The sequence below is a fragment of the Cladosporium halotolerans genome (assembly GCF_011745625.1).
Source record: "Cladosporium halotolerans strain TM138-S3 chromosome Unknown Sca4, whole genome shotgun sequence".
Classification (NCBI taxonomy): domain Eukaryota; kingdom Fungi; phylum Ascomycota; class Dothideomycetes; order Cladosporiales; family Cladosporiaceae; genus Cladosporium; species Cladosporium halotolerans.
The window spans coordinates 467,132-490,453 of NW_027191455.1; the positions used below are offsets into that span (position 1 = coordinate 467,132).

Consider the following 23,322-nt stretch of genomic DNA (forward strand, 5'->3'; position numbering starts at 1 on the left):
TATAAACGCCTCTAAGGTTACGTAGCGTAATATAATAAGGAGAATAAGTAATAAGGAGCTATAATAGGGCCCTATAAGCGTACCTTTAAAGGATAACTTTAAAAAGAGTAGTAACGACGATAAGAATCCTATCGCGCTAGGTAATAATAATAAGGAGGTACTAGGTAGTAAGGTAAGGCCGCGGCTATCTAAGAGGCTATCGTCGCGAAGTAGTAGTAGTATAACAAGCGTAGTAGAGATAAATATACGTCGTTATAAGTAGGTTAACTAAATCTTTAAATTAACTATAAAGAGGTAGCGTAAGAACGATAAAGAGACTAAAGAGGCTAGCGAGAAGCGGTTTAAGGCGTTAGAGTAGAAGCTTAATACGATAATAGAGCGGCTAGAGTATCTATAGTAGGGTCGTAGTAGTAGTAGTAGTAGTAGTAGTAGAGGTAGAGGTAGAGGAGCTTACCGCGTATATAACTCCTTTAATCGATCCACGGTTAACGAATTTAGTAACCTAGTACGCGATTTTAGCCTTAATTAGGATATTATATTACTTAGCTATCTATTAACGAATCTCCTTTAAAATAAAACGTCTTCTATATAACTACTACTACTTCCTTTAGCTTAAATCCTATTCTAGAAGGTAGATTACTTATAGAGCTATACTATTAGAAGCGTAACCTTGATATCGAATACTTAAGATACGATCTACGGACGCTCCCGCTCTATAGATCGAAGGTTATTAAATAAGTAAGAAGATATATAGGTTCTATAAGAGTTAGAGCTAGGTAGTAGGATCTTATATAATTTTTAGTAAGGATTATTACGTAAGGCTTATCCTTTAACGCTAAGTAGGTAAGAGGTACTCTTTAAGACTTAGTAGCAAATAATTATACTTCCTTAAGGTCTAATTCCTTCTTATATACGCCGCGTAGTTATTTAGTAATACCGCTACCTTAAAGAACGTCCTAACCGCTTACGAACTAAGCCGTAGGCCCTTCCGAAACGCTATATACGTCTACCTCTAAAACGACTCGCTAAATATATACTCTATACTAATCTAATACTTCGCTAGTAACCTATTAAACTACTTCTATTTAGGTAGTAGATTACGACGACTAATACCGTAGCTAAAGGGCACTATAGTACTAAAGCTACTATAGTAGGCTAGATTACCGTATAGATATAACCGCTCGTAGCGCCCTTTAACGTACGATCCTATTAGCCTACGTATACGACGATCGATACGGCTCCCTCTAAATATCGCCTAGTCGTTATCTTTACCGCTTTAAGGACCCTTAAGGGAGTATATAAGGCTATTAGGCGTTACGATCGCCTAGAACTTTAATCCATACGCTTTATAGTACCTTAAGTATTATAATCGCTAACCTCTCGTAGGCCTTAAGGTATCCTAGAAGTAACTATTAATAAAACCCTATATATTATATAGGCCTCCGGTATTATAGATTATATTAGCGAATAGCGTTAGCTACCTATACGACCTTAGCTACGGATACTACGCTAATAGATCTCCGAACGTAATAATAAGGTAATCTACTATATCGGTAAATATATTAGATAAGAAAGTAGGGCTCCGACCGAAGACTATATAAAGATCGCTCTATTACGTAGGATAATATAGCCTCCGGAGTAATATATAGATTACGAGTATAGGATCTAGCTAATTACGAAACCTATATTCTACCTCTTCGATCCTTAGGTATACGATAAGCTAGTATATTTCGTCTTTAGAGAACCTAGGAGCGACGGTAGTTATTATTATTATAGTACCTTACTTTATATAGCTTATTACTACTATACCTCGTTATCTTCTTATACCGGCGCTCGGTCTAATTACTTAACTGCTAATACCGCCTCTCGTAATCCCTTTACGCTACGTAGTAGCGACGGTAGCGGCATAGTAGAGATACTTCTTTATCATCCTAATTAACTAATAAAAGAAGTAATAGGAGGTTTAAATCTATAGATAATAACACCTCGAACACGGCTATATAGCTACACGGTAGCGACGCGCGTTACGCGTTAAAGAACGCGATAATACCACGTTAAGAGGCTAATCCGGCGCTATACCATAAATAGCTGCTAATCCTTTTATCATCGTTATCATCATTTGCAAAACCTCATCGCTGCAGTACACGTCTAATGTCCCCTCAGTAGTACTGCAGATAGGTGCAACATGAAGTCGCAACCCAACGCCCGGGTGCCTGCCCAATGGAGCAACAATCAAAAGTCCGATTCCCAGTAGCGCCTGATCGAAGTAAGTCGATGTGTTGACTATCTCGTCAGGTGAACGCCTAATGCGTAAAGTTCGGCGCGAACTTCTGCACAAGGACGATCAACTGCAAACATGCAAACGCCCGGCCAGTGTTCTGTCCACGAGTAGAGCCGCACCGCCAAGTCAAACCGTATCAGAAGCGGCGTAGGGCTTCTGCAGTCGGTTCGACTTGGCGGAACGGCCTCTAGCCCAAGCAACAAAGGCCGCCCGAGTCGGAGGGTGCTTCGACGACACTAAGGGTGGCGCAGCAGATGCTTGGCTCTGTAGGCCCTCAGGTACGGAAGACGGACACCTGCATACTGCAGAAGCCCTCCCATTAAAATGTAGATGGACCCTTGCTCCTTTTCTCCACAAATCACACACCGCGCGATACCCTTTCTTGCGCGCGAGCTGGAGTGTTTCATGTCGGGCCTCGCGTAGCTCTGGCCGAGCGCTCTGGATGGTGTTTCTGCGTCTCACCGAGGGCACTGCACGTGGTGCTCACTAAGGGCACTTTGTGATGCCAATGCTATGCATATTGTCGTGACGATCTCGGTGACATGCTGTTTGGCTGGGCGAGCTGGGTTTGTTTCGACGGCGTGAGGGACGAACAGTATATATACGATCAAGGACGTCGCCTCCAAAGAGACTCCTAGACCAGAAAACCACAACTTCTTTTCTTTGCAACTTTCACTTCCAACAAAAGACACATCACATCTCTTCTTCGACTATCGTTCAAGATGCACTCCTCCAGCTTCATCACTTTCCTCGCGGCTCTCCCTGCCACCCTTGCCTGCCTTGACGGCGCCATGCCTTCTTCGACTGGTTCGAAGTCCTTGGATGAGCCTCAGTACATCGGTGAAGGAGAGACCTTCGACGCCAAGTTCGTTACTGTATGTCGCGATGCATCTCATTCTTGTCGGCCAATCACTGACATTGTCATCTAGTACGACCGTGGAACTCCCTGCGGTGGCCAGGGTGAGGGCGGTGAGGCTGACACCGTCTTCGTCCTCGAGGACGGCGCGACCCTGAAGAACGTCATCATCGGTGCCGACCAGGGCGAGGGTGTCTACTGCCTTGGCTCCTGCAACCTTGAGGTGAGACTACGCCGTGGTATCGACAACGAGAATGACTATTTCTAACTCTTCCAGAACGTCTGGTTCGAGGACGTCTGCGAGGACGCCATCTCCATCAAGGGCGACGGTACCGGTAAGTCCAAGCAACTCCCCTGCAATGACGAGAGACGAGAAAAGCGGCCGCTAACACGCCAGCAGCCAACATCAGCGGCGGCGGTGCCTTCCACGCCGACGACAAGGTGATCCAGCACAACGGCTGCGGCAGCGTGAACATCGAGAACTTCTACGCCGAGGACTACGGCAAGGTCTACCGTTCCTGCGGCAACTGCAGGGACAACTGCGCCCGCAGCGTCAGCATGACCGGCGTCACCGCCGTCGACGGCGGCGAGCTCATGGGCATCAACCCCAACCTCGGCGACAGGGCCACCTACTCCGACAACTGCTTCCCCAAGACCCAGTGCCAGGCCTACGAGGGCTGCGACAAGAGCAACGGCGACTGCGAGCCGGAGAAGGCTGGCGAGTGCTAAACGGATCGATATAAGCGATATCAGGGATGAACTTGGCTGTGATCGTCTGCGACGACCAGCTGGGGGCTTGTTGATGTGTTTTTGATTCGTCCTGGAGACTGTTTCGTGACCTGTAGTGTTACTTAGACCAAGAATAAACCATCAGTGGGAAACATCCTTTGCCACACGAGGCTCCATTGTGGCGATTGAGTAATTGTTCAGTGGCCTGATACGAGAGTCAGACGGAGCAAACAAAAACTAAAACGCAAAGAGGCGTGAGATCCGTTGTGTCAAATTGGCCTAGGAGATGCGTGGGCAATCGATTGGGTGATCAGAAAGGGGATTCTGCGAGGAAGCCAAAACATTGTGGTACAACCGAGGAGCGAAAGACATAAGACATCTCTTGAGGCGGTTCGAAGCGCGAAATCGTCTATTGTTCGACCAAGGGCTATGCACTTTTGTGAGTTTGCTGCCGTCGTCGGCAAGCCATGTCCCGCATCCATCGCTCAATACCACCATCCGGCAAATTTGCTCCAGACTCCTTGCTAAAGTTCCATGACAAACAAAACCATTTCATTCAGGAGGCTTCCTCCATCTGCTCATCTTTGGCAGCGTGTCCGTTCTCCGCTCCTTCCGCTTCTTGTGACACTTCCTCTTCACCCGCCAGTATCTTCGTTCTCACTCTTTCGTCCACAGGACCACCCGGTGTCCAGGCCACAACATTATCCTCCTCGTCAACAAACTCCCACCTAAATCTGCTCAGGTAGTGTGGAATTGCGCTCAGCTGGGGTCCATAACGCGCTGTGTTGTCGTAGAGCTCGAACAAAGGCACGGCCAGAAGCTTCATATTCTTCGGCACGCTCAAGACCCGGCTATGCGGCAATTGGAGCAGGTAGAGTTTCTTGCATTCTTTCGGGCGTGTGCAGTGCGGCGGGAGGTACGGGTACATGAAGGTCTCGTTGTTCGGACGGTACCACTGTGCTAGGGTCGAATGCACGGTCCAGTCGTTCTCTGTTGAGGTTTCTTTTAATGAGCCGGTAGGTGCGAGGCGCTCGTTCAGTCGTTGCTTGAAGCCTTCGATTTCGTCGACGTCGTGCGCGATGTAGTCGCCGGGACTGCGTTTGGGTTAGCTAAGCGCATACGTATCGAGCTTCTAGCATTGATACCCACAGTTTGAAGAAGGCATTCGCGATCTGTAGCATGAGGATGTGAGGGTGATTGTGCTCATGGCAGACTAGCACGCCCTCGCCCGTTCTCCGCATGCCATGCTTGTCATAGTATTCTTCGAGCCTCCGGAGTCTGTCTTTCACTGAAGGATCCTCTTCGGGTTGTGTCTCTTTCGTTCCGAATGTGTAGTTGCTCAAAGGATAGAGTCTAATAGCGTCCGATTGTCGGGCATCGAATGGTAGGATCCCCTTCGCTGGTTGAGTGGATTTGGTGTTGGCTATGGGAACGGAGGACATTGTCGGAGACCTTCGCAGGCACAGCTGTAGTGCTGATAGGAGAGCTTTCTTGTTCGCTGTAGTGTCTTGAGGTTCCCCCAGGCAACTGACAAGCCGCTTATGATCTCTCCGCAAGGGTGTATATTGCCAATAATCAGGTTCACCCAAACAGTTGGTCGGCCCAGGCGAGTGAGGTCAAGCTCCATTGCTAGCGCCGGCGATTACCGAAAGCTGGGGAACTGGTTGCGATCGCCTGCCTCGGTTGATACTTGCTCCGATAAGCAGCGCATGACAGGAGCGCATGATTAAGATAGCAGAGAGGGCGTTGTTCATAGCACACGTAATACTTGCTGCTGATGTGAGGATTTCTTAGACAATAGATTCGATAGCAGAGACCCGCCGGACCCCCAAGCGCCACTGAATCAATCCACATTTCCAGTGTTTTTTTGAGCATCCTGCCCCAGTTTTGGACTGTCGCGCAACCTAAGAATGTGTCGGTAAGCGAAAGAATGATCAACCTGAACGAAGTTACGGCTAACAGACATTAAAGCTGGTTCGCGTATATCTCACCAACAGAACCTTGCCTTCTGGAGGATGTCATTGTCTCATCAAAGCATTCCCTTGTCAACCAAGTTCATGAGCATTACCTGCCTGGGCTGGTGGCACATGATCCTCGCGATATCTCCAAAGACCATCTCATCACTGCCCGCAATGTGATCTATAACATTGATGGTGTCGGCATCGTCTGGTACACATCATCTAATGCCGACTTCGAAAGGGGCGATACCGGCGAATCAAACGATGGCACGCAGAAAGAAGGCCTCAGACCTGCGATGTACAAGAGTCTTCAGCCTCCTGCAAACGACTTGAACTTTCGATCGATCTGCAGCAACACGGAAACGAGGGTGTTGATGGCTCACATCCGGGCCGCCAGTGGGACACCGATCGTCCCCGTCAACAACCATCCTTTCATCTTCGGACGGCATAGCTTCATGCATAACGGAGCTGTTACTAGTTTCTCCCTTCTGAAACTCGAGCTTTGCCAGAAGATGAGTAAAGCTGCGTACCATCTGATCAAGGGTGGCACTGACAGCGAACATATGGCGGCACTCTACGTCTCTTTCTTGACGAACTTCGAGGATGAGATCGCCTTGGAACGCGAGTACAGCGTGGAGCAAATGACGACTGCTCTGAATGCTACCGTGACGACGATTCTCGAGCTTCAACAGGCCATGCTAGGCTCGAAGATGCAGCCGAATAGTTTGAATCTCTGCGCGACTGATGGCGTGAAGATGGTTGCTTGTCGATTCAGAAACCACGAGACGCAAGAGCCGCCATCACTGTGAGTGGTTTCATGTTATTCAAGATTTTGCCATCGTACCTTTTGACATTTTTGATCTAGATATTACTCGACCACCGCCGGCACAACCTTGAACCGCAAGTACCCCGACAACCCCGACGGAGCCCCAACGCCAAACCGCTACACCGGCAAAGCCGTCGAAGATCACGGCAAGCACATCATCATCGCCAGCGAGCCCAGCACCTATAAGGAAAGTGAATGGCATCTTATCCCTCGGAACAGTATAGTGATTGCGAGTGGTGAGAATGGTGTCGAGATCAAGCCTGTTGTATACAAGGCCGAATGGGATGCGGAGGATTCTACAGTCTACTAGCGTTGATGAGATTGCACGACCTATATTTTTCATGAACAGCATTTTCTTTTCTTCGTAGCTACCTAATTGATCAGGAGGGCGCATTACACGTGCTAGACCCAACCTGCAGTAACGGTAGCAGCGTACGCAAGTTGCTCCTCCCAGCTGAGGAGCAGTACGTACCCCGAACGTGGCAAAAGCCCTGATCTCACTTCTTCCCATCAGTATCTTCCTTTGCGTCCTCATCGCCAGCGCCAGCAGCAGCGTCTTTGGCCTGCCCGTTTCCCTTGGCCTGAAGCCCACTCTGGGCGGCCCCAGTCCCTTTCGGCACTTCCAGCGCCGGCAGCCCCTTGCGAACCCTATACATCTGCTCCACCGTCATAATCGGCACGCGCCTTCCAATCGGATCAAACCAACCCCAAAGCATCATGCTAACCCAGTTCTCCCACAACTTCATCTCTCTCCTCACGCTCTCCCTCATAACCAACTGATCGATACGTACCAGCATAGGCGCTTGCCTCCCCAACCCCTTATGCACCGTCTTGATCGGCTGGTCGTCATCCCCCTCAACCGGCCCTCCAGTCATAAAATCCGTCCCTGGCGCAAACATCTCCCTGAAAACCCTCATATCCAGCACCTTCAGCGCCTGCCCGGTGCCCTTACGCTGCACGGTCCCGACTTCGTCAAACGGCACGCCCATAACCCACAGCCCGGGCATCACCGGCTCCTCGCGCCCCGGATCGTAATAGTGCCTGACCCACAACTTCAGCACGTCGAGCCTGCGCAGCGGAATCGCGGGCTCGTTGGGGTCCGGGCCCCAGCCGCGCAGCACGCGCCATAGCGGCACGAGCCCGCGCTCGCCCAGCAGCGTCTCGCGCAGCGTGCAGCCGACGTAGCCCTTGAGCGCGTGGCGCGGCGGGAAGCGGAAGGTGTCCGGGTGGTTGGCCGGGTAGATGGGGCCGAGCGGGTGCGTGAAGTGCATGTCAATTTTGAGGAAGAGGAGAGTCAGGAATTCGATGGTGCGTGAGCTGATGAAGGTGCTGCGCATGGCGAGCATGCGGTCGGCGGTTGTGGAGAGGTCCATTATGAACCAGGCGCGCTGGGAGGGGGGTGTTAGCTGGGGCTTGGGGATGCGGGAGGGATGGTGCTTGGGGATGTGAAGTTACCTTGAGGGCATCGAGAGTTCCTGGCGGGCAACGGTGGCCGAAGGAGGCCAGGCGGATGAGGATGTCGACGCAGATGGTGTGGCGGAAGACGACGAACTGTAGCCAACGGAGCGATGGCACGTCCCGCAAATCATCAAATGGCTTCCTGACGCCGTCTTCCTTGCCGTCCCATCGCGTTTGTTGGCGTTGTACTGGGTCTTTCAAGCAGTACTTTTGGTAGAAACGCCAGGGGAAGGTGTGCTCAGAGCCGGGAGCCCAAGTACGCATATTGGCGAGGATTTGGGCCGTGTAGTGGCAGTTGAACTGGTGATGGTACCCTTTGCTGATGGCGTAGAGTGAGATGAGAGATGGGATGTTGAGGCAGCTTGTCAGGCGAAGAAGGAGTTCGTTGTTCGCGCAGAACGCGGCTATCATGTTGAACCTTTTAGGTTTCTTCTGATCTTGCTTGAAGATCTGCGGTAGCGGTATAGCGGATTCAGCGCCCTTGCCTGCAGTTTTTGTTGAATTTGAGTTGTCAATGACCATATTCAATCGAGAATGTTGTGAGTGTTGAGATATCGGGTCCACGCCCAGGTCGGTTTCGACCGCGCGAAGCTTCTTGCGCGGACTCGGTGTTTGTTCATGAGATTCAGGAGTATGCTCGTCTGCTTCGGCCGGCACTTCATCAGCCCGGCGCTTGCGCGGATTGTCGAATGCATTGCCAGAAGCCATTTCTTGTGCCAGTCGCTTCTTAGTGCTGGCTGATGCGACGACGACCTCAGATTCCATCGTGGGAGAAGGCTCGAGTCCCTGGGCTGACATATCCGTCTTGGACAGGGTAGATTTTGTCCTCTTCCTCTTTGCTTCCGAGTCTTCTGGAGAAGCGCTTGGATTTGCTGGAAGTGGTTGGTGGCGAGAAGACGGACCGGCTGCCACTGCTGTCAGGAGACCAGACGCTGGTGTAGTGGTGTCCGTCGGCGGAAGGTGATGAATTGAGACTCCCGCCGCGGCCTGATTTTCCTCCGGGCGGAGACCTGGCACTGCCGGTGTTGGCGACGTGGCCGGCCTTGACATTTCCTTTGCCGTAAATGTAGTCATAGGGCATGTAACCACTTGCTTTGCTTCCGCTTGGTGCGTGAGTGAGGTTGGGCTTCTGCTCGTCTTCGAAGCTGACCCGCCTGGGGTGCCCGGCTGTTGCGGCGGCGGTAGCGGCGGAGAGAGGGATCTCTTCGACGAGGGTGGCGTTGCCTTTGCGCTTGCTGCTGAAGTCGGCGATCCACTCGGGTTCGTCGGCAGTGTCTGATTTGGCGCCATTCTTGCGGCGGCCTTGCTCCGAGTCACGCTTTTTGCGCTCCTTACGCTCCTTGCGCTTCTTTTCTTTCTCCTCTTTCGGGTCCTTGCGCCACTTGTTTCCGACGTTGGTGTGCGGGGCGTAGCCTTTCTCGGGCCACATATGATAGTGGGAGACACAACAGAAGGCGATGGCGAGGAGACCGACAGTGAAGTAGTAGAGCCTGCCGATCGCCATGTGTTTGTGGGCCGCGTGCTGCGCGAGGGTTAGGATGTTGAAATTTCGTGTTCTTACCTTGTTTAGTTTGTTGAGAGGTCCGTGTCAACAATAGGGGGTTTGCTATTGTTGCTGCAACCGCGTGCTGTGGCAACGAAGCTTGTAGGAGTGAAGTGGTGGGAAGGAGCATGTGACCATTTCCCAAAAGACGTAATGCTTCGCGCTAGACGCGCATCAGGTAGTCGCGTGACCACCGGCGGGAGTGGAAGTAGAGTGAAATGAGAGTGAGTGAGATTGTCAATCTTCGACATTGAAAGCATAATCAAACAAATACAAGAGTCGCTTACGCTGCGTTGAGCGTGGTGGTATCATCCCATGCGTGTAATCAACGGCCTGTTGAAATGGCCAACCTCTCACCTGTCCCAAAAGATCCAAACCCGAACGCCTGCCTTTGCATCATTCCTTTAATGCATACTCAAATGGTGAGAGGCACTGTTCCTTCGCTACTTCCTGTTGATCAGGGTGAGGAACTCATCCCTGGTCTTCGCACGCTTCCGCATCGCGCCGAGCATGCAGCTCGTAGTGGTTGACGAGCCAGACTTCTGGACGCCGCGCATAACCATGCACATGTGCGCGGACTCCATCACGACGGCGACACCCTGAGGCTTCAAAACTTCGCTAAGCGCGAGCGCAACCTGCTTGGTCAACCGTTCTTGGACTTGTAGACGTCTGCTAAACATCTCTGCAATGCGAGCGAGCTTGGACAGGCCGATAACTCGCCTCGAAGGAATATATCCGATGTGCATCTTTGGGTCAAGTCAGTCAAGGCAAGTACGCGGGCATCCACCGAGCAAGAGGACGTACCTTTCCAACGAACGGCACCAAGTGGTGCTCGCACAAACTGTACACCTCAATGTCCTTCACAATGACAAGCTCATCATGATCTTCGTGGAAAACAGCACCGTTCACAATATCCCGCAAGTTCTCCTCATATCCCTTCGTAAAGAACATCATTGCCTTCGCATACCGCTCTGGAGTTCCATGCAAACCCTCTCTATCCGGGTCCTCACCGATGCATTCCAAGATCGTCCGCACCGCACCCGACAGTTTCGCTAACCGCGCTTCCGCGTCTTTCGGGCTCTCGCGCTCATGCAGGCGACTCAAAGTGCCAGAGCTGGGCCACGACAACCCCTCGAAGTCAACGGTAGGGTTCGAGGTGATGAACGGGCTCTGGCTGCGCGTCTCGACCGCCGGAGGCGTGGGCGGCGCTTCGTCGCGCAGGTCACGCGCGGCAGCGTTGGTCTGCAGGGCTTCGATTTCGTCGTCGCCGACCTCCTCGTATTGCTTCGCGGATTTTTTCTGCTCGCCATTGGTGCTCGTCTCGCCCACGGGAAGCTTGGTTGCCGTGGAGTCTTGGAGGGAGAGCTCTTCGAGCGACAGGGGCGCTTTGTGCGGACCCATTGAGGACTGGATGGATGCGAAGGTTGTCTCGCGTTCTCCCTGGTCCCGCTCGGCTCTAGACGGGGAAGAGGACTGGTGCAGTGGGGAGTGGCCGTTGATGAGGTGTGGTGGGATTGCCTTCGGTCTCGGGGCGTAGGTGTGGTGTTCGTCGTCCATGGTGGAACGTGAGGAACCTGTCATGCGAAAGAAGGGCTGGGCGATGTATGAGTGTTGTACAGCCGGCGTTGCGATTGTTCCGGCGCAGGTGTAGGGGTTAAAGTGGCGATTTTAATTCGAGATTTACAAGTAATAATTGGAGTTGCCGGCCTCAATGTGATAGAACAAATAGTCCATGGCCCTGCAAGGATTGCTGATGTAGGGTCAACAGCAATCAGGCGAGCAGAGAATCCACAGGCGGGGCCTCTGCGATCCCGCCGCGCGACGTCTGGATTTTTTGAGGGCCTCAGGGCCCAGCCGCGGCAAGGATGAAGTCAGCAGCCCCGAACCTCCGGCTGCGCTTGCTTGGAGCGCAGTCCGTGCCAAGCCCCCGCCTCGCGCGGACATGAGACTCCATGTCGCCCGTCAGCACTCGCGCCGACAGACACCGAACACGATCGTGGGCAATGCCGTCAACTGATTCTTTTGCGCTTCGTCTAGCTGACAGATTAGTATTCCTTTTCCATCTACAGTAACCGCCGTACGAGCATGATGGGTCTTCGGGTCTGGCGTGCTCGCGCGCGCCGCTCCTCCGACCGCCTTCGCTAAACCGCACATCTGGCCTCCACCGTCATCGCCAATCTTATCGCCATCATCACATGAGGAACTCAAACATGTGCGTTTTTACGCGTCAACGAGGTCCCAGTCGGTCCGCCCCCGACCAGGTGCACCTTTTCAAGCTTTTCGCGAGCAAAGACTCCCTCAGCGCTCCGGATTTGAAACCTCTCGCAAAGCATCCACTTCGGTGGCATCCTGGCATGCGTCAACGTGACTCTCGTGTTAGATAGTATTTATTTTGCGTGAGGTGGGGAAGCTTGGGACTGAGAACGGGCTTGGGTTGAGACCGGTGTTGAGTCTTGAAATCTTGGGTACTGGAAGAAACCGCAGCTGTATCTCCTTCACGACAGCGCCTTCACCGAAGCAATCATTACCGGAACTCGACAGGTGCTCGCATGTGCCGCGGGCACAAATCCCATGGCCAGGAGCGACTTTCATTCGGACTCCCTCAGCAGCGTTCGTGCCGTGCCTCCTACGCTGCACGCCATCGGCGGCAGCGGAGGTTGACTCGGCGAGCTCTACCCGTGCATTCCTACAGGACAGAGAGCGGGTTCAGTATTGCTAACTGTGAAGGAAGGTCGCTTCAAAGCGGTGGGATCGATCCCGTGACATCTCACAGCTGTGCCGGCGCTGGTCATATAGTGCCCGGCACGTGCTGGTGCTTTCACTGATCTAACAGCACTGATCGCAGAAGATCGTCCCATTATGGCCACAGCCGGGTCTTATTCGTGTGCCTCAGCCACGAGCCCAGGGTCTCTGTGGTCAGTGCCTACCTTATTGTCGTGCACAAGCGCGTGCTCCTGGCTGGATATCGGTTATCCTTCATGTCTGTCACATGAACGAGACTGCTACTGCATTGACGCAATACGTCAAGCTGCTACTACTACTTGTTGTACTAGCGCCGACACAAAAACACTGACCGTTCAGCGCGTTGATTTTGAGAAGGGGAACGAGGCTGTTTTGCGAGAAGCTCTCAGGCGCTCTGCGATCTTTCAATGCCACAGTCCTTCACCAGGCGGCAGGAAAGCATCGCAGAACTGCGCCAAGGATCAAGGCGGTTCGAGTGTGCACGGTCCACTTACTGTATTGACGAAGGCGACGAAGCAAGACATAGTGCGTTGCCGCGGCGGGAAAAGCAACAATACGCTATTTGCGCAGGGAGAGGACAATCTAGTAGTATCTGGTGAGGGCGGGCGCGGTGCCGCATGTTTTGAGGGCCATCTCGGCCGTTGTGAGGGAGACTGCTGCGGCGCTGGATTCCGTCATCAGTCAGCTCGAAGCCAAAGCCGCTTCTCCAGTCCTCTCGGCAAAGCGCAGAGTTGCAAATGCCATCCGGCGAAATGGTTGAGCAACCGATATCGCGTGCAGGGGACGCTGCAGCACGATACAGAGACGACGCGAGGCGCCCTCGCCGCTCACCAAGTCGCAGCACCTCACGCGAGCCTGTCCCGCGCCGTCGCGATCGCTCCAGAGCGCGAGGCTCTGCCACCCATCATCCTCCACACTTTTCCCCCTCTGGCGACGGCTCTACCTCTCCACCACCGCGTCGCCGGAGTCACCACCACCACGGCGCTTCACGCTCGATATCCCGAACGCGCGGCGGAGAGTCGGAGGGAGACTTGCACTCCACGTCGCCTGCCGCACGACGCACGAAGCCGGACGCGGAGGGTCATTCGCACCATCACCATCTCCACCACCACCGCTCCACCCTCTCTACCCATCACCACGACTCCTCCCATCGCCATAGGCGCCATCGCAGCCGCTCCTACAGCCCGTCGCACCACCGTCGAAGTCATCACGAAAGAACACACCGTCGAAGCCCTGCCTCGCCGCATCGGCACTCGCATCACGAACCGCGCGCAAGGTCGCCAAGACCTGCGCAACCAGACGCCAGCGTGGCTGCTAGGCGTTCGTACTCACCACACTCATACTCTCACCGCCGGCACCGTTCGCCATCGCTCGACTCTCGCTACAGTACTGACTCCCGGAGAGTAGAAGCTCGGCGGGCGCCGCCTGCAGAAACAACTCACAGAGGGGAAGAAGCGGCGCACCACCGTCCATCTTCAAGAGGAAGCTTCCGAAGAAGGGAGTCCCGCTCCCCGCCTCCACTGCGCGAGGATAGGACACATCGCGAGGAGGATTACGGATATAGACGTCGACACTGGGAAGAGGCGGACTATAAAGGCCGAGGCTCCCAACGAGGACCACCTTCTCCGGGAGAAAGGTCAGCCCGGCTGGACCACCGCCTACCCCGGTCGCCGGTCCGAGAATCTCGACGTTCAAGTCGCGATAGCCTGGTGGGGTCGAGTACGCAAGGCGACCATAGGCGCCCTCTGCGCTCTACCAGCAGAGAAAGAGGCCGACGCCCAGAACGTTCAGATTACTACAACGAATCCCCAATGTATTCCCGTGGTGGTGGGTACCACCAAGGCTATGGCTATGGCCCGCCTGGGCAGCTACCTTATGGTCGTCCGGGATACTCTCATTCGCCATATCCTCCCCATGCAGGTTCGCCGCCAATGCAAGGCTATCCGCCACAACAGCCGCCATACTCTTACCATGGTGGCCCTCCACAACCATCTCACGTACCCCACTATCAGCCTCAACCAGCTTTGAGCTACGGTGGCTCACACAGGCCCTCTTTTCCCAGGGATGGCCCGCCTCGTGGTGGAATGCGTGGAGGCCCCTCTGGCCGCGGTGGTCGCGGCCATTTCGCAAACATGTCTTGGACACCGAGCGAAGGAACCAAAGGCGGGCATATTGTGCAGCCTGGCGAAAAACCTCGAGGACGAGACGAGCAATCGACATCAGCATGGAAGAAGCCCGCTCCTGTAGGCTCACCGGACGACGAAGATAATCCTTTCAGACCGCCTGCAGACCTCAGAGCTGAGGACGAAGATGCAGCAAGGAGGCGGAGACCAGCAAGCCCGCCACCTCGAAGTTCACAAGCACAACCTACAAGGGACCTAAGAGATAACGATGGCGGGAACAAACCATCAGAAACGGACAATGGCAAGCCCAAGATCAGTTTTTCAATCAAGGGAAGAGCCACCCACCCGGCGACTGACCGCGCTGCTCCTCCAAAATCTGAGACTTCTCCCCTGATGGACAGAAAGCTTCCTGCACTCGATTCGCCACTTGCTCCGACTCCTCCGCCTACCGTTCCGAAGAGTCGCCTATATGTGGGCAATACCCGTGTAGAGGCGCCTCTTCCACGTAGACCTTCTCCGCCTCCCGTGCGTAAGGAGATCGTGAGAAAGAAGCGAATAAAGGTGAAGCCGCAGCTCAGCGAGGAACACGCCCAGTCAGAGAGTGTCTACTACCGCAAAACTGGAAACGAGTCCGTTGTCGGCAGCGGCACGTATGGCAAAGTTTACAAGGGCGTACACGTGTATACAGGGCGAATGGTAGCCCTGAAGAAGATTCGCATGGAAGGCGAGCGGGACGGATTCCCGGTGACTGCCATCCGCGAGATCAAACTCTTGCAATCTCTCAACCACGTCAACATTGTTGCTTTACAGGAAGTAATGGTTGAACGCAATGACTGCTTTATGGTCTTCGAATATCTGGAACACGATCTTACCGGCCTCATCAACCACCCATCCTTCACATTGACCCCTGCTCACAAGAAGCACCTCGCGAAACAATTTTTCGAAAGTCTCGAATACCTCCACCACCGCGGCGTCCTCCACCGCGACATCAAAGCAGCCAACATACTCATCTCTAAAACCGGCGACCTCAAGCTCGCCGACTTCGGTCTCGCCCGCTTCTACCAAAAGCGCCAAAAGCAAGATTACACCAACCGCGTCATCACCATCTGGTATCGCAGCCCCGAACTCCTCCTCGGCGAAACCCAATACGGCCCCGCCGTCGACATCTGGAGCGCCGCCTGCGTGCTCGTCGAGATCTTCACCCGCCACGCCATCTTCCCCGGCGACGGCAGCGAGATCAACCAGCTCGACAAGATCTACTCCGTGCTCGGCACGCCCTCGCGCGCCGACTGGCCCGGCATCGCCGAGCTGCAGTGGTACGAGCTGCTCCGCCCCACCGCGCGCGCGACCTCGACCTTCGCAGACCGCTACCGCGAACGCGTCTCGCCCATGGCGTTCGAGCTTCTCCAGGCCATGTTCCAGTATGATCCTAACAGCCGCCCGACCGCTGCGGATGTCCTCGAGCACCCTTACTTCACGACCGAGGAGCCCAAGGCAGAGCGCCCCATTGAGCTTGCGCAGCTGGAAGGCGACTGGCACGAGTTCGAAAGTAAGGCGCTGCGCAAGGAAAAGGAGAGGGCGGAGCGCGAAGCGAGGCGGAGAGAGAGGGAGAAGGAAGGCGAGAAGCGGAAGGCGGAGGGCGAGGCGGGCGCGGATCCTAAGCGCGTTAAGACCGACGCTACGGTCGCTGCGTGAGGGGTTTGCTGTTCTGAGGGATGTATGAATGATAATTGAGAACTTATTGCATTGCTGTGTGCCAGCATTGAGCTTTGTCAAGTGACCTGCTGCTTCCCGTTCATGCACCCTCGAGGCCAATCTTTTAGGGGAGGCTTAGACAAAAAGTCTTGGGTGAATGAGAATGGAGAAGTTCCTGGTTCAGTCCCGTATCCTGATACCAAAGCGGGCGCGCTAATTTTGTGCTTCCGTATATGCCATGTTCATACTGTATATTGCATTGGCCGGTTGCATCTGGGGTGCTCGTTCGTTATCATGCTGCAAAATTTTCGCGTAGATGACTTTCATCAAGGCCGATGGTTTCGCTCAACATATCGGCCTAGCCGGAGCGTCAATTTTCTGAAGAGCCAACCTCGCCATCCACTTGTCGCTCGTGGGGGTCAAGTCTCCAGAAAATCATCACAAGCAATCTTGAACGTAAGGTCGTCCGCCAGCACACCCATATGCGCTGCCCTCCCGCCCGCCATCGCCGCATGCTGGTCGACGATGATCCTCCCGTTTGACACGAGCCTGCTCTCGTCGGACTCGGTGGCGATGGCGACCATCTGGTCGTACAGCTCCTTCGCCTTCGCGATCGGCATCTGCCCGCTGCTGACGGCCATCGACAGCAGGCTGGCGAGCATCATGCGCGTGAACGGGTACTTGGCCACGAGGCTCATGAAGCCCTCGAGGGAGAGGAGGAAGAATAACTTCCAGTCGGCGTCGGTCGTATTGCGGACTGCGGCGTTCGCGATGTAGAGGCATGCCTGCGGTCGCGGGTCAGCGTGTGATGACGAGAGGGGCGTGGAATGACGGACGGCAGCAGCGGACCCGGACCACTTACGTGTTCCCATTGGCAGAAGTATGATGCCTCGGGATAATTACAATAGAAGTTGAGCGCCAGGTGCTTGAGTTGGTTCAGAGACGCGAGGAAGACAGCTTCTGGGGTGGCGTCCGAGGCGGTGAAAGTGGTGAGGGAGAGCTTGCGGTCGAGGAATGGCCGGAATATGTCCATTATTGAGCTGTGCAGGTACATGCTGAACTCGTAAGCAACCGGTGCGAGTTTGAAAGAGGAGCCGACTCACCGGAACATAAGATTGCGGCAGACAGACCCTTGATCATGCTGGACTGGATGTGAGAGCCTCTGGGACCACTCCAATATTTCTCGGTATTTGCGCTCTGCAAAAGGAAGTGTGCAATGTTCAATCAAAGGCGCCGAAGGATCTTCGCAGTACATCACGGCCAAGTCGTGCATCAAAGTCCACAGGTGACACCAGTTGCCAAAAGTATAGTCGAAAGTGGTCGATGGCCTCTCCGGTATTCGCCAGTCCTCGCCAGGAATCGGACAAGTGGGTATTTGTGCTGGAGCGTCGGACCGATAGTAAAACGATCTTATTCTGGGGCAAGAGTCAATCATTTGTTAGGTATGTTTGTCGAAGAATAGCAAACATACGTCGTAAAATTGAAGACGGCCCAAGCCGTGTATGAATGTGCTCGAGCTCTCAGCCGCGGTAAGTTGGCGTATCTGCGTTTTGCCTCATCACCAACACCAAAGAGGTCCACGCGGTCGACCATTGCTTGACCTTCTACGAACATGCGGGCGGCTTTTTCTTCTTGGATATCCCAAATATATGCAATGATCAGTGTGTAGCAAGCTGAAAGTCCGAGCACTGAGTCTTCAGATTCCAGCTCCCACAATCGTTCGGCTTCGGCCTGGAAAAGAGGACGAAAATACAAGGCCAGCGGATCAACTGACGAGTACCCGAGCTACCTCGATGTCAGCGGTCATGCGCCTTCGACTTTTTCCTCGTGGCTCCGGACTCACACATGCGGTGTATAAAACCGTATTCACCAATAAAGGTGAGCAGTATGTGTGCTTCTTCGTGACGAGGTCTTGAATGAAAAGATCTGTATCAAAGGGACATGGAAATGAATGGTAAGTGTACACGTAGCGAGACAGCGCTCTTGCTACAAACTCTGTTGGAGCGGGGACTCTTGTCCAGTAAGGAACATTGAGTCGCTTCAGTCGATTATCGTAATACTCAGGGGGTGGTGCTGGACCTTTCAGCTTCGGTTTACTCTCTGGTGATCTCGCGGACGCGAGCCCCGTAGGACTTTCTTGTGGCGCGGCAAAACTGAAAATTGAAAGATCATCAGCTTCCTCGTCTTTACCCCTGTCAATAATCGAATACTGACACTGCCAACTGCCGTAATCTGCGCAAAGGTTCTAGCGAAAAAGGATCCCCGGGAATCTCATGCACAAGGCTGCGCATATTGATCGGTTCGACGGTTGGGTAAGCCAAAGGACTCATCACCATGAGTTCGTGCTCCAAACTCGTATGCGTAGAAGGCAGGACAGCTCGGGAGACATCCCGCTCCATTGACGTGGCAGGCGAGCCCATTGGCAAGGAGACCAATGTCGAAATTGGATCCTCAGTATTTTGAACTCGACTCAGCAACCGAACGGCCTGATCCTTCGGCAATTCGCGAATGTGCTGCAGACCACGCTCTAGCGCAGACAGCTGCGCTTTGAGCGCTTTGTTCTCGCGCCTGACGGACGCTTGCCTGGTCTCCCCATCGGCTTCGGTGTCGAACGTGCACTCGGTCACGCCGCGCGACTGGCAAGGTGTGCAGGCTGGGCGAGCGCCATCGCATTTGACGTGTCGCTGGCGGCATGGATCACAGGACACTAGGATTTGCTGGCGTTTGCGCTTCCTCGTCTCCGGGACACTGTTCATGTCCGTCTTGCGCTCGAGTGGCGAGCGCCCGTTGCGCTCGATGCCCGCAGACACATGGGCCCAGACTGTGAAATTGAAGCGCAGGAATAATGTCGTCTACGCGGTTCAAGAAGCAGTGTTGCCGGGTCTGTTTCGCGTGCCTTGTCCCACGCCCAGCCCTCTCGGAGGCGGCTCCGAGCAACCTTTGGATTGGAGGATCACATGATTGCGACGCGAGGATATCGAGCCCCGCCATCTTGGAAACGATCGGAGATCTAACTGAATGCATCGCCAGATCTCAGCCGCGAGCTCAGGCTCTCACACTTGCCAGGGCATTGTAAGGTAGCTAGCTGTAAACCACAGCGGACGGTGAGAAGAGCGACCCTGTCGGCGCAAAGTCACCTGAGAGAAAAACGTACACTTGTAGCGGGGCTCTAGTAAAGAGCGAGGACATTGAGAGCGTTCAAGGCACCAATAGTGATGTGTAGGGCCTGACCATTTCTTCACTTGCAAAGACCGCCATAACTACAGCCAAGCCAAGGTACTTCCGGCTCTGGAGCTTGACCAACTTCAAATCCGGACAATGATGACAAATAAAACAAGGATTTATATATGACAACGTTTAATAAGTAACCACATACGACCATAGGTCAGTGAAAACTGGGCATCCCGTCCGCTCTGCCATACACAAGCACTGAACCGGGCGACTAGTACTAGAGTGGGTGACCATCTGGGAATCCCGCCTGTTGTATGTTTTTGCCGTTCTCGCTGATATTTTGCTTGAGTTGCTGAGGTATTTCGCCATAAAATGTAGCGTTGTACCCCTGAGCGGCGGCAACATTCAATCCACGTCCCAATATGTTGTTCTCCCTATAACGATGAAGAATCTCAATGCATGCCGGTGCGGACGACGTCGCGTCTGCTTAGCGTTCAGGTAGAGTTCGTCTCGACTACCAGGCCCATTTGCTTGCCGCATCTACCTCAGTAGACACATGCCGGCCAATGCGGATCCCAAGTCCCCATTGCAATCTGGCATGATCTTTTTCCCATGGCCTCCGAAAGTTACAAGTCTGGGAAGCCAGACGGATGTTATCACTCGACCGCTATGGCTTTCCAAACGACGCTTCGTCTTTTGTGTAATGCGGATTAATGGCCTTCTGGTAACGTGTGCGACCAGGACAATCCAAAGGAAGCCTGATGAGCTGAGACACCGCCGCGGAGAAGTCGGCATAATGCAGGCTACGCCTTCCGCTTCGGGTTGGATCAGGATGTCCATGTGTCGGCTATTCGCGAATCGGTTTGTCTCCGCATGCGAGGATCTGCACCACGCGCACGCATCTCCGCATTTCTTCGTACCCCTCGTTGCTGGAGAGCTGCAGTGGCTGCGTTGACGAGACGATGGCTGGCTCGAACCGCGCGAGAAGGTGCGCTCATCATCCAGTAGCACCTTCACGCGGAGCCCACCCGATAATGCCCCATGTACGGTAGACACGTCGAGAGGCAGATGTGGAGCGCCAGCCGTCAACGGCCTCGCCCTCCGTCCTGTGCGCCGGCCGCTCCACCGCCGTTCTCAGCACCGTCCACCAACACGAAGGCGGGGGAGCGTGACGATTCTGCGCGCCGCGTGATCCTCCTCGCCCGCTACAACTCCCACCACAATTTCCTTGCGCATAGGGCAGCCGAGGCAGCGGCTGACGAGAGCCTCGCCGCGCAGTCGTTCCACCGCGAACCGTTTCGGCGCCGGCTTGCCTGCACGCCGCTCCGCATGACAGCCTGTGAAGTCTCTGCTTCTCCGCTCCCGCTGTCCCGCTGAGCTCGCGCGGATTTTTCGCCCACCATCTCGGCCGCGTTTCCATTAGCCAACCTCTTACCTCACTCTCTTTCTGCTCGTTTGCTCCTGCAACCTTATCAATTGATATTCTCTTTTCATTACCACACTGATACCCGCCCACGTGCCCGCGCTCCCCAGCTCAGCCTTGTGTCGTTTGCCGGCAGATCGAGTGGACCAGACCACGCTCTAACTTGCTTGGGCTATTGCGTTTCGCGCCGTATTGATCTGCCCGGGTACCTGCAGATGGCAGAAGACGACGCTGGCAGCAGCAACATCGCCCCGGACGCCGGGGACGATATTGCTGCTGTTGGTAAGATCGATGTCGCCCGCGATGGCACTCCGAGCTCCATGGAGTCCACGCCGGAGGTCGAGGGTGCAACCGAGGCGTCACAAGAACCTGCTGCCCAACCTCAGAAGCGGAAAGGTGGAAGGAAGCCTGTATGTCTTTGTTTCCAAGTGTTCAACCTGGCCCTGCGTGACTGACATTGGGAAGATATATGCGACTTCAGAGGAACGCAAGCAGCGAAATCGGCAAGCTCAGGCTGCGTTCAGAGAACGTCGAACCGAGTACATCAAGCAACTGGAGGCAACGATCAAACAGAACGAGGAGACTCTGGGCACGCTGCAACAGAGTCATCGTTCTGCAGCTGACGAATGCTTGATGCTCCGGTACAAGAACTCGCTTCTCGAGCGAATTCTGTTAGAGAAAGGTATGGCATTGTTCGACTCGTCCAATCTAGTGTTGTCTAACATGTATGTCAGGCATTGACGTCCAGACTGAACTACAAATGAAGAGCGGGAGTCCTGCATTTCCTCCGGGATTCATGCAGCAACTCACAGGCATGCCCCAAATGCAATCCTCGCAGCCTCCTTTGCAACGAGCTGCAATCCAACGGCAGCACGCTCGGCGTTCTGGGCAAGCTCTAACTCCTAAGCTTCCTCACGGTCAATCGCACCCGGACATGGGCTTCACATCGACTTCACCACAAGCGGGCCCAACACCATCCTCCCACGTGTCGTCGCCATCGAATCTTTCAACGCGTTCGTTGCAAACAGGTGGGATGACTCCGCCAGCATCAGGCGTACTTGCTCAGCCTCAGGGACAGCATTCTTCGCACTTTCCGCGTTCTCAGCAGCCCTCACTCAACTCTGTAATGTATCAACCTCCGCAACAAGGGTCGCACTTGCATCGATCGCAGCGACCAGGGCAGTTCCCGACCGGTGCCGGCGGCTTGTCCAAACAGTCACCCGGCAGCCAACACCAAAATCCCCCTGGCAGCTCCGGTAGCGCCGGCAACGGAACATCTGGCTCTGTCACTTTGGCATCAGCGTACTACCCCAGCCCGTTTCAAAAGCATATCGACCAGCTCGGCAAGTTCACCCCTCCCCCTTCTCCATCTACTGTGGAACTTTGTCGTCCTAGGGTTAACTCGTGAGTACAGAACAGGAGTACGACACATCGAATGCCTCGCACTCCATGCTTGATCAGACGGATCCCGATCACGACCATGCCAGCACTTCCGAAAATCTCGACGCACACAACCTCCAGGGGAACTACCCTCCTCAGCACTACGATCAATCGCACTCTGCGCACGGCCAAGGCTTCGGATTCCAGCAGCACGGGCAGCAATCGCACATGCCTCCTCCCGGACAGCAACAATTGACTCCTCAATACGAACAGCAGCAGCAGCAGCAAGGAGCTGAAGGCGAGACGAGTGCTTATGCATCGATTCCGCACATGATTGATCCTAACGACCCCATGCTGGATGCAGATCCCTTCGGACTCAGCGCCAGCATGCACTACCCAACCGCTTATTCCTTCGATCAGGGCAGCGGTGGCCGATGATTGCTTCCCGGAAACGGTGTTGCATTTCGACGAAAAGTTTTCTGTACAGCGTCTGAAGAAAAACTGCACAAATGGCGTTTGATTTAAGTCGGCAGAACAAAAGCATAATGGGACGCATTTTGACGGATTATATGATGGGTTATCTGAAACGAAAAAGATCACAGCGAAGGCGCTGGGGCGGAAGGCTGTTTGGGAAGATATTTTGAGCGCTCTGATCTGGTCGCATGGGCTGTTTCATCCGCCCTGTGATGTTTGCGTTGTACATAGGGTTTCTGATCGGTTGAGAGAACACGTTTGAGGAGTAGTGGCTCATGCAATTCAGGTAGGTGATGTTGAAGTGGTGGTCCTTCTGAAATATTATGGACGACGCCAAGCTGGCGGAGCTAGCGCAGCTTGACAACGGCGACTCTGTCGTGTGGTGTCTGTTGGCGATCGGCGAGCGCTCTTTGCTACTTACGTTGTCCTGAGTCGTTGGCTGGTGGGGGACGGCAACATGAACAACTGATGCACCCGGAATACCATGGTTGTCGCTTTTGCGGCAGCGATTACTTGGTCAGCACGAATAGCTTAGTCTCCGTTGACAAATAGGAACCAAATATGACAACCCCGCCGGGATGACACCCCCTCTCGCGGCAGAACCATCGTCACCATCATCATGATTGTGGTCGCGCACAGCTGGAGCTGTCTTGCTTGCTGGCA

The 23,322-nt window shown here is 54.1% G+C and overlaps 9 protein-coding genes across 9 annotated transcripts; 4 read left to right on the forward strand and 5 right to left on the reverse strand.

Moving 5' to 3' along the window:
* Window positions 1-2,965: 2,965 nt before the first annotated feature.
* WHR41_01626 (uncharacterized protein) lies at window positions 2,966-4,020 on the forward strand. The gene is made up of 4 exons (XM_069370232.1): window positions 2,966-3,156; window positions 3,211-3,360; window positions 3,415-3,472; window positions 3,538-4,020. Exons 1-4 carry the CDS (start codon window positions 3,004-3,006, stop codon window positions 3,864-3,866), a joined length of 690 nt encoding a protein of 229 aa, XP_069232662.1. The 5' UTR covers window positions 2,966-3,003; the 3' UTR covers window positions 3,867-4,020.
* Window positions 4,021-4,257: 237 nt separating this feature from the next.
* Window positions 4,258-5,471, reverse strand: WHR41_01627 (uncharacterized protein). The gene is made up of 2 exons (XM_069370233.1): window positions 5,016-5,471; window positions 4,258-4,960 (listed from the first exon to the last, which is right to left on the reverse strand). The coding sequence occupies exons 1-2, from the start codon at window positions 5,306-5,308 to the stop codon at window positions 4,423-4,425; spliced, it is 831 nt and encodes a 276-aa protein (XP_069232661.1). The 5' UTR covers window positions 5,309-5,471; the 3' UTR covers window positions 4,258-4,422.
* Window positions 5,472-5,616: 145 nt separating this feature from the next.
* WHR41_01628 (uncharacterized protein) lies at window positions 5,617-7,150 on the forward strand. Its single transcript, XM_069370234.1, has 3 exons — window positions 5,617-5,784; window positions 5,838-6,629; window positions 6,690-7,150. The coding sequence occupies exons 1-3, from the start codon at window positions 5,777-5,779 to the stop codon at window positions 6,958-6,960; spliced, it is 1,071 nt and encodes a 356-aa protein (XP_069232664.1). The 5' UTR covers window positions 5,617-5,776; the 3' UTR covers window positions 6,961-7,150.
* WHR41_01629 (uncharacterized protein) lies at window positions 7,148-8,816 on the reverse strand (the record flags this gene model as incomplete). Its single annotated transcript, XM_069370235.1, has 2 exons — window positions 7,148-8,038; window positions 8,106-8,816. The coding sequence occupies 2 exons, from the start codon at window positions 8,814-8,816 to the stop codon at window positions 7,148-7,150; spliced, it is 1,602 nt and encodes a 533-aa protein (XP_069232663.1).
* A 46-nt stretch (window positions 8,817-8,862) lies between these two features.
* On the reverse strand, window positions 8,863-9,612 carry WHR41_01630 (uncharacterized protein; the record flags this gene model as incomplete). Its single annotated transcript, XM_069370236.1, has 1 exon — window positions 8,863-9,612. One exon carries the CDS (start codon window positions 9,610-9,612, stop codon window positions 8,863-8,865), a length of 750 nt encoding a protein of 249 aa, XP_069232890.1.
* A 264-nt stretch (window positions 9,613-9,876) lies between these two features.
* On the reverse strand, window positions 9,877-11,418 carry WHR41_01631 (uncharacterized protein). The gene is made up of 2 exons (XM_069370237.1): window positions 10,456-11,418; window positions 9,877-10,397 (listed from the first exon to the last, which is right to left on the reverse strand). The coding sequence occupies exons 1-2, from the start codon at window positions 11,230-11,232 to the stop codon at window positions 10,095-10,097; spliced, it is 1,080 nt and encodes a 359-aa protein (XP_069232891.1). The 5' UTR covers window positions 11,233-11,418; the 3' UTR covers window positions 9,877-10,094.
* A 2,786-nt stretch (window positions 11,419-14,204) lies between these two features.
* Window positions 14,205-16,211, forward strand: WHR41_01632 (uncharacterized protein; the record flags this gene model as incomplete). Its single annotated transcript, XM_069370238.1, has 1 exon — window positions 14,205-16,211. The coding sequence occupies one exon, from the start codon at window positions 14,205-14,207 to the stop codon at window positions 16,209-16,211; it is 2,007 nt and encodes a 668-aa protein (XP_069232888.1).
* A 134-nt stretch (window positions 16,212-16,345) lies between these two features.
* WHR41_01633 (uncharacterized protein) lies at window positions 16,346-19,066 on the reverse strand. Its single transcript, XM_069370239.1, has 6 exons — window positions 18,426-19,066; window positions 18,055-18,364; window positions 17,683-17,996; window positions 17,315-17,626; window positions 17,074-17,266; window positions 16,346-16,996 (listed from the first exon to the last, which is right to left on the reverse strand). The coding sequence occupies exons 1-6, from the start codon at window positions 18,965-18,967 to the stop codon at window positions 16,631-16,633; spliced, it is 2,037 nt and encodes a 678-aa protein (XP_069232889.1). The 5' UTR covers window positions 18,968-19,066; the 3' UTR covers window positions 16,346-16,630.
* A 1,718-nt stretch (window positions 19,067-20,784) lies between these two features.
* WHR41_01634 (uncharacterized protein) lies at window positions 20,785-22,623 on the forward strand (the record flags this gene model as incomplete). Its single annotated transcript, XM_069370240.1, has 4 exons — window positions 20,785-21,215; window positions 21,271-21,487; window positions 21,540-22,148; window positions 22,220-22,623. The coding sequence occupies exons 1-4, from the start codon at window positions 21,021-21,023 to the stop codon at window positions 22,621-22,623; spliced, it is 1,425 nt and encodes a 474-aa protein (XP_069232886.1). The 5' UTR covers window positions 20,785-21,020.
* Between the last annotated feature and the right edge of the window lie 699 nt (window positions 22,624-23,322).

What these genes read in the sequence shown, in the direction of transcription:
- WHR41_01626 (XM_069370232.1), top strand. Translation starts at nt 3,004, where the DNA reads ATGCACTCCTCCAGCTTCATCACTTTCCTCGCGGCTCTCCCTGCCACC. An exon ending in TCGACGCCAAGTTCGTTACT is followed by an intron (nt 3,157 to 3,210) that starts GTATGTCGCGAT and finishes ATTGTCATCTAG; the next exon opens with TACGACCGTGGAACTCCCTG. An exon ending in TTGGCTCCTGCAACCTTGAG is followed by an intron (nt 3,361 to 3,414) that starts GTGAGACTACGC and finishes TAACTCTTCCAG; the next exon opens with AACGTCTGGTTCGAGGACGT.
- WHR41_01627 (XM_069370233.1), bottom strand. Translation starts at nt 5,308, where the DNA reads ATGTCCTCCGTTCCCATAGCCAACACCAAATCCACTCAACCAGCGAAG. An exon ending in GCGAATGCCTTCTTCAAACT is followed by an intron (nt 4,961 to 5,015) that starts GTGGGTATCAAT and finishes ACCCAAACGCAG; the next exon opens with TCCCGGCGACTACATCGCGC.
- WHR41_01628 (XM_069370234.1), top strand. An exon ending in ACGCAAGAGCCGCCATCACT is followed by an intron (nt 6,630 to 6,689) that starts GTGAGTGGTTTC and finishes TTTTTGATCTAG; the next exon opens with ATATTACTCGACCACCGCCG.
- WHR41_01631 (XM_069370237.1), bottom strand. Translation starts at nt 11,232, where the DNA reads ATGACAGGTTCCTCACGTTCCACCATGGACGACGAACACCACACCTAC. An exon ending in TGGTGCCGTTCGTTGGAAAG is followed by an intron (nt 10,398 to 10,455) that starts GTACGTCCTCTT and finishes CTTGACCCAAAG; the next exon opens with ATGCACATCGGATATATTCC.
- WHR41_01633 (XM_069370239.1), bottom strand. Translation starts at nt 18,967, where the DNA reads ATGAACAGTGTCCCGGAGACGAGGAAGCGCAAACGCCAGCAAATCCTA. An exon ending in AGATTACGGCAGTTGGCAGT is followed by an intron (nt 18,365 to 18,425) that starts GTCAGTATTCGA and finishes TTCAATTTTCAG; the next exon opens with TTTTGCCGCGCCACAAGAAA. An exon ending in GCCGTCTTCAATTTTACGAC is followed by an intron (nt 17,627 to 17,682) that starts GTATGTTTGCTA and finishes CTCTTGCCCCAG; the next exon opens with AATAAGATCGTTTTACTATC.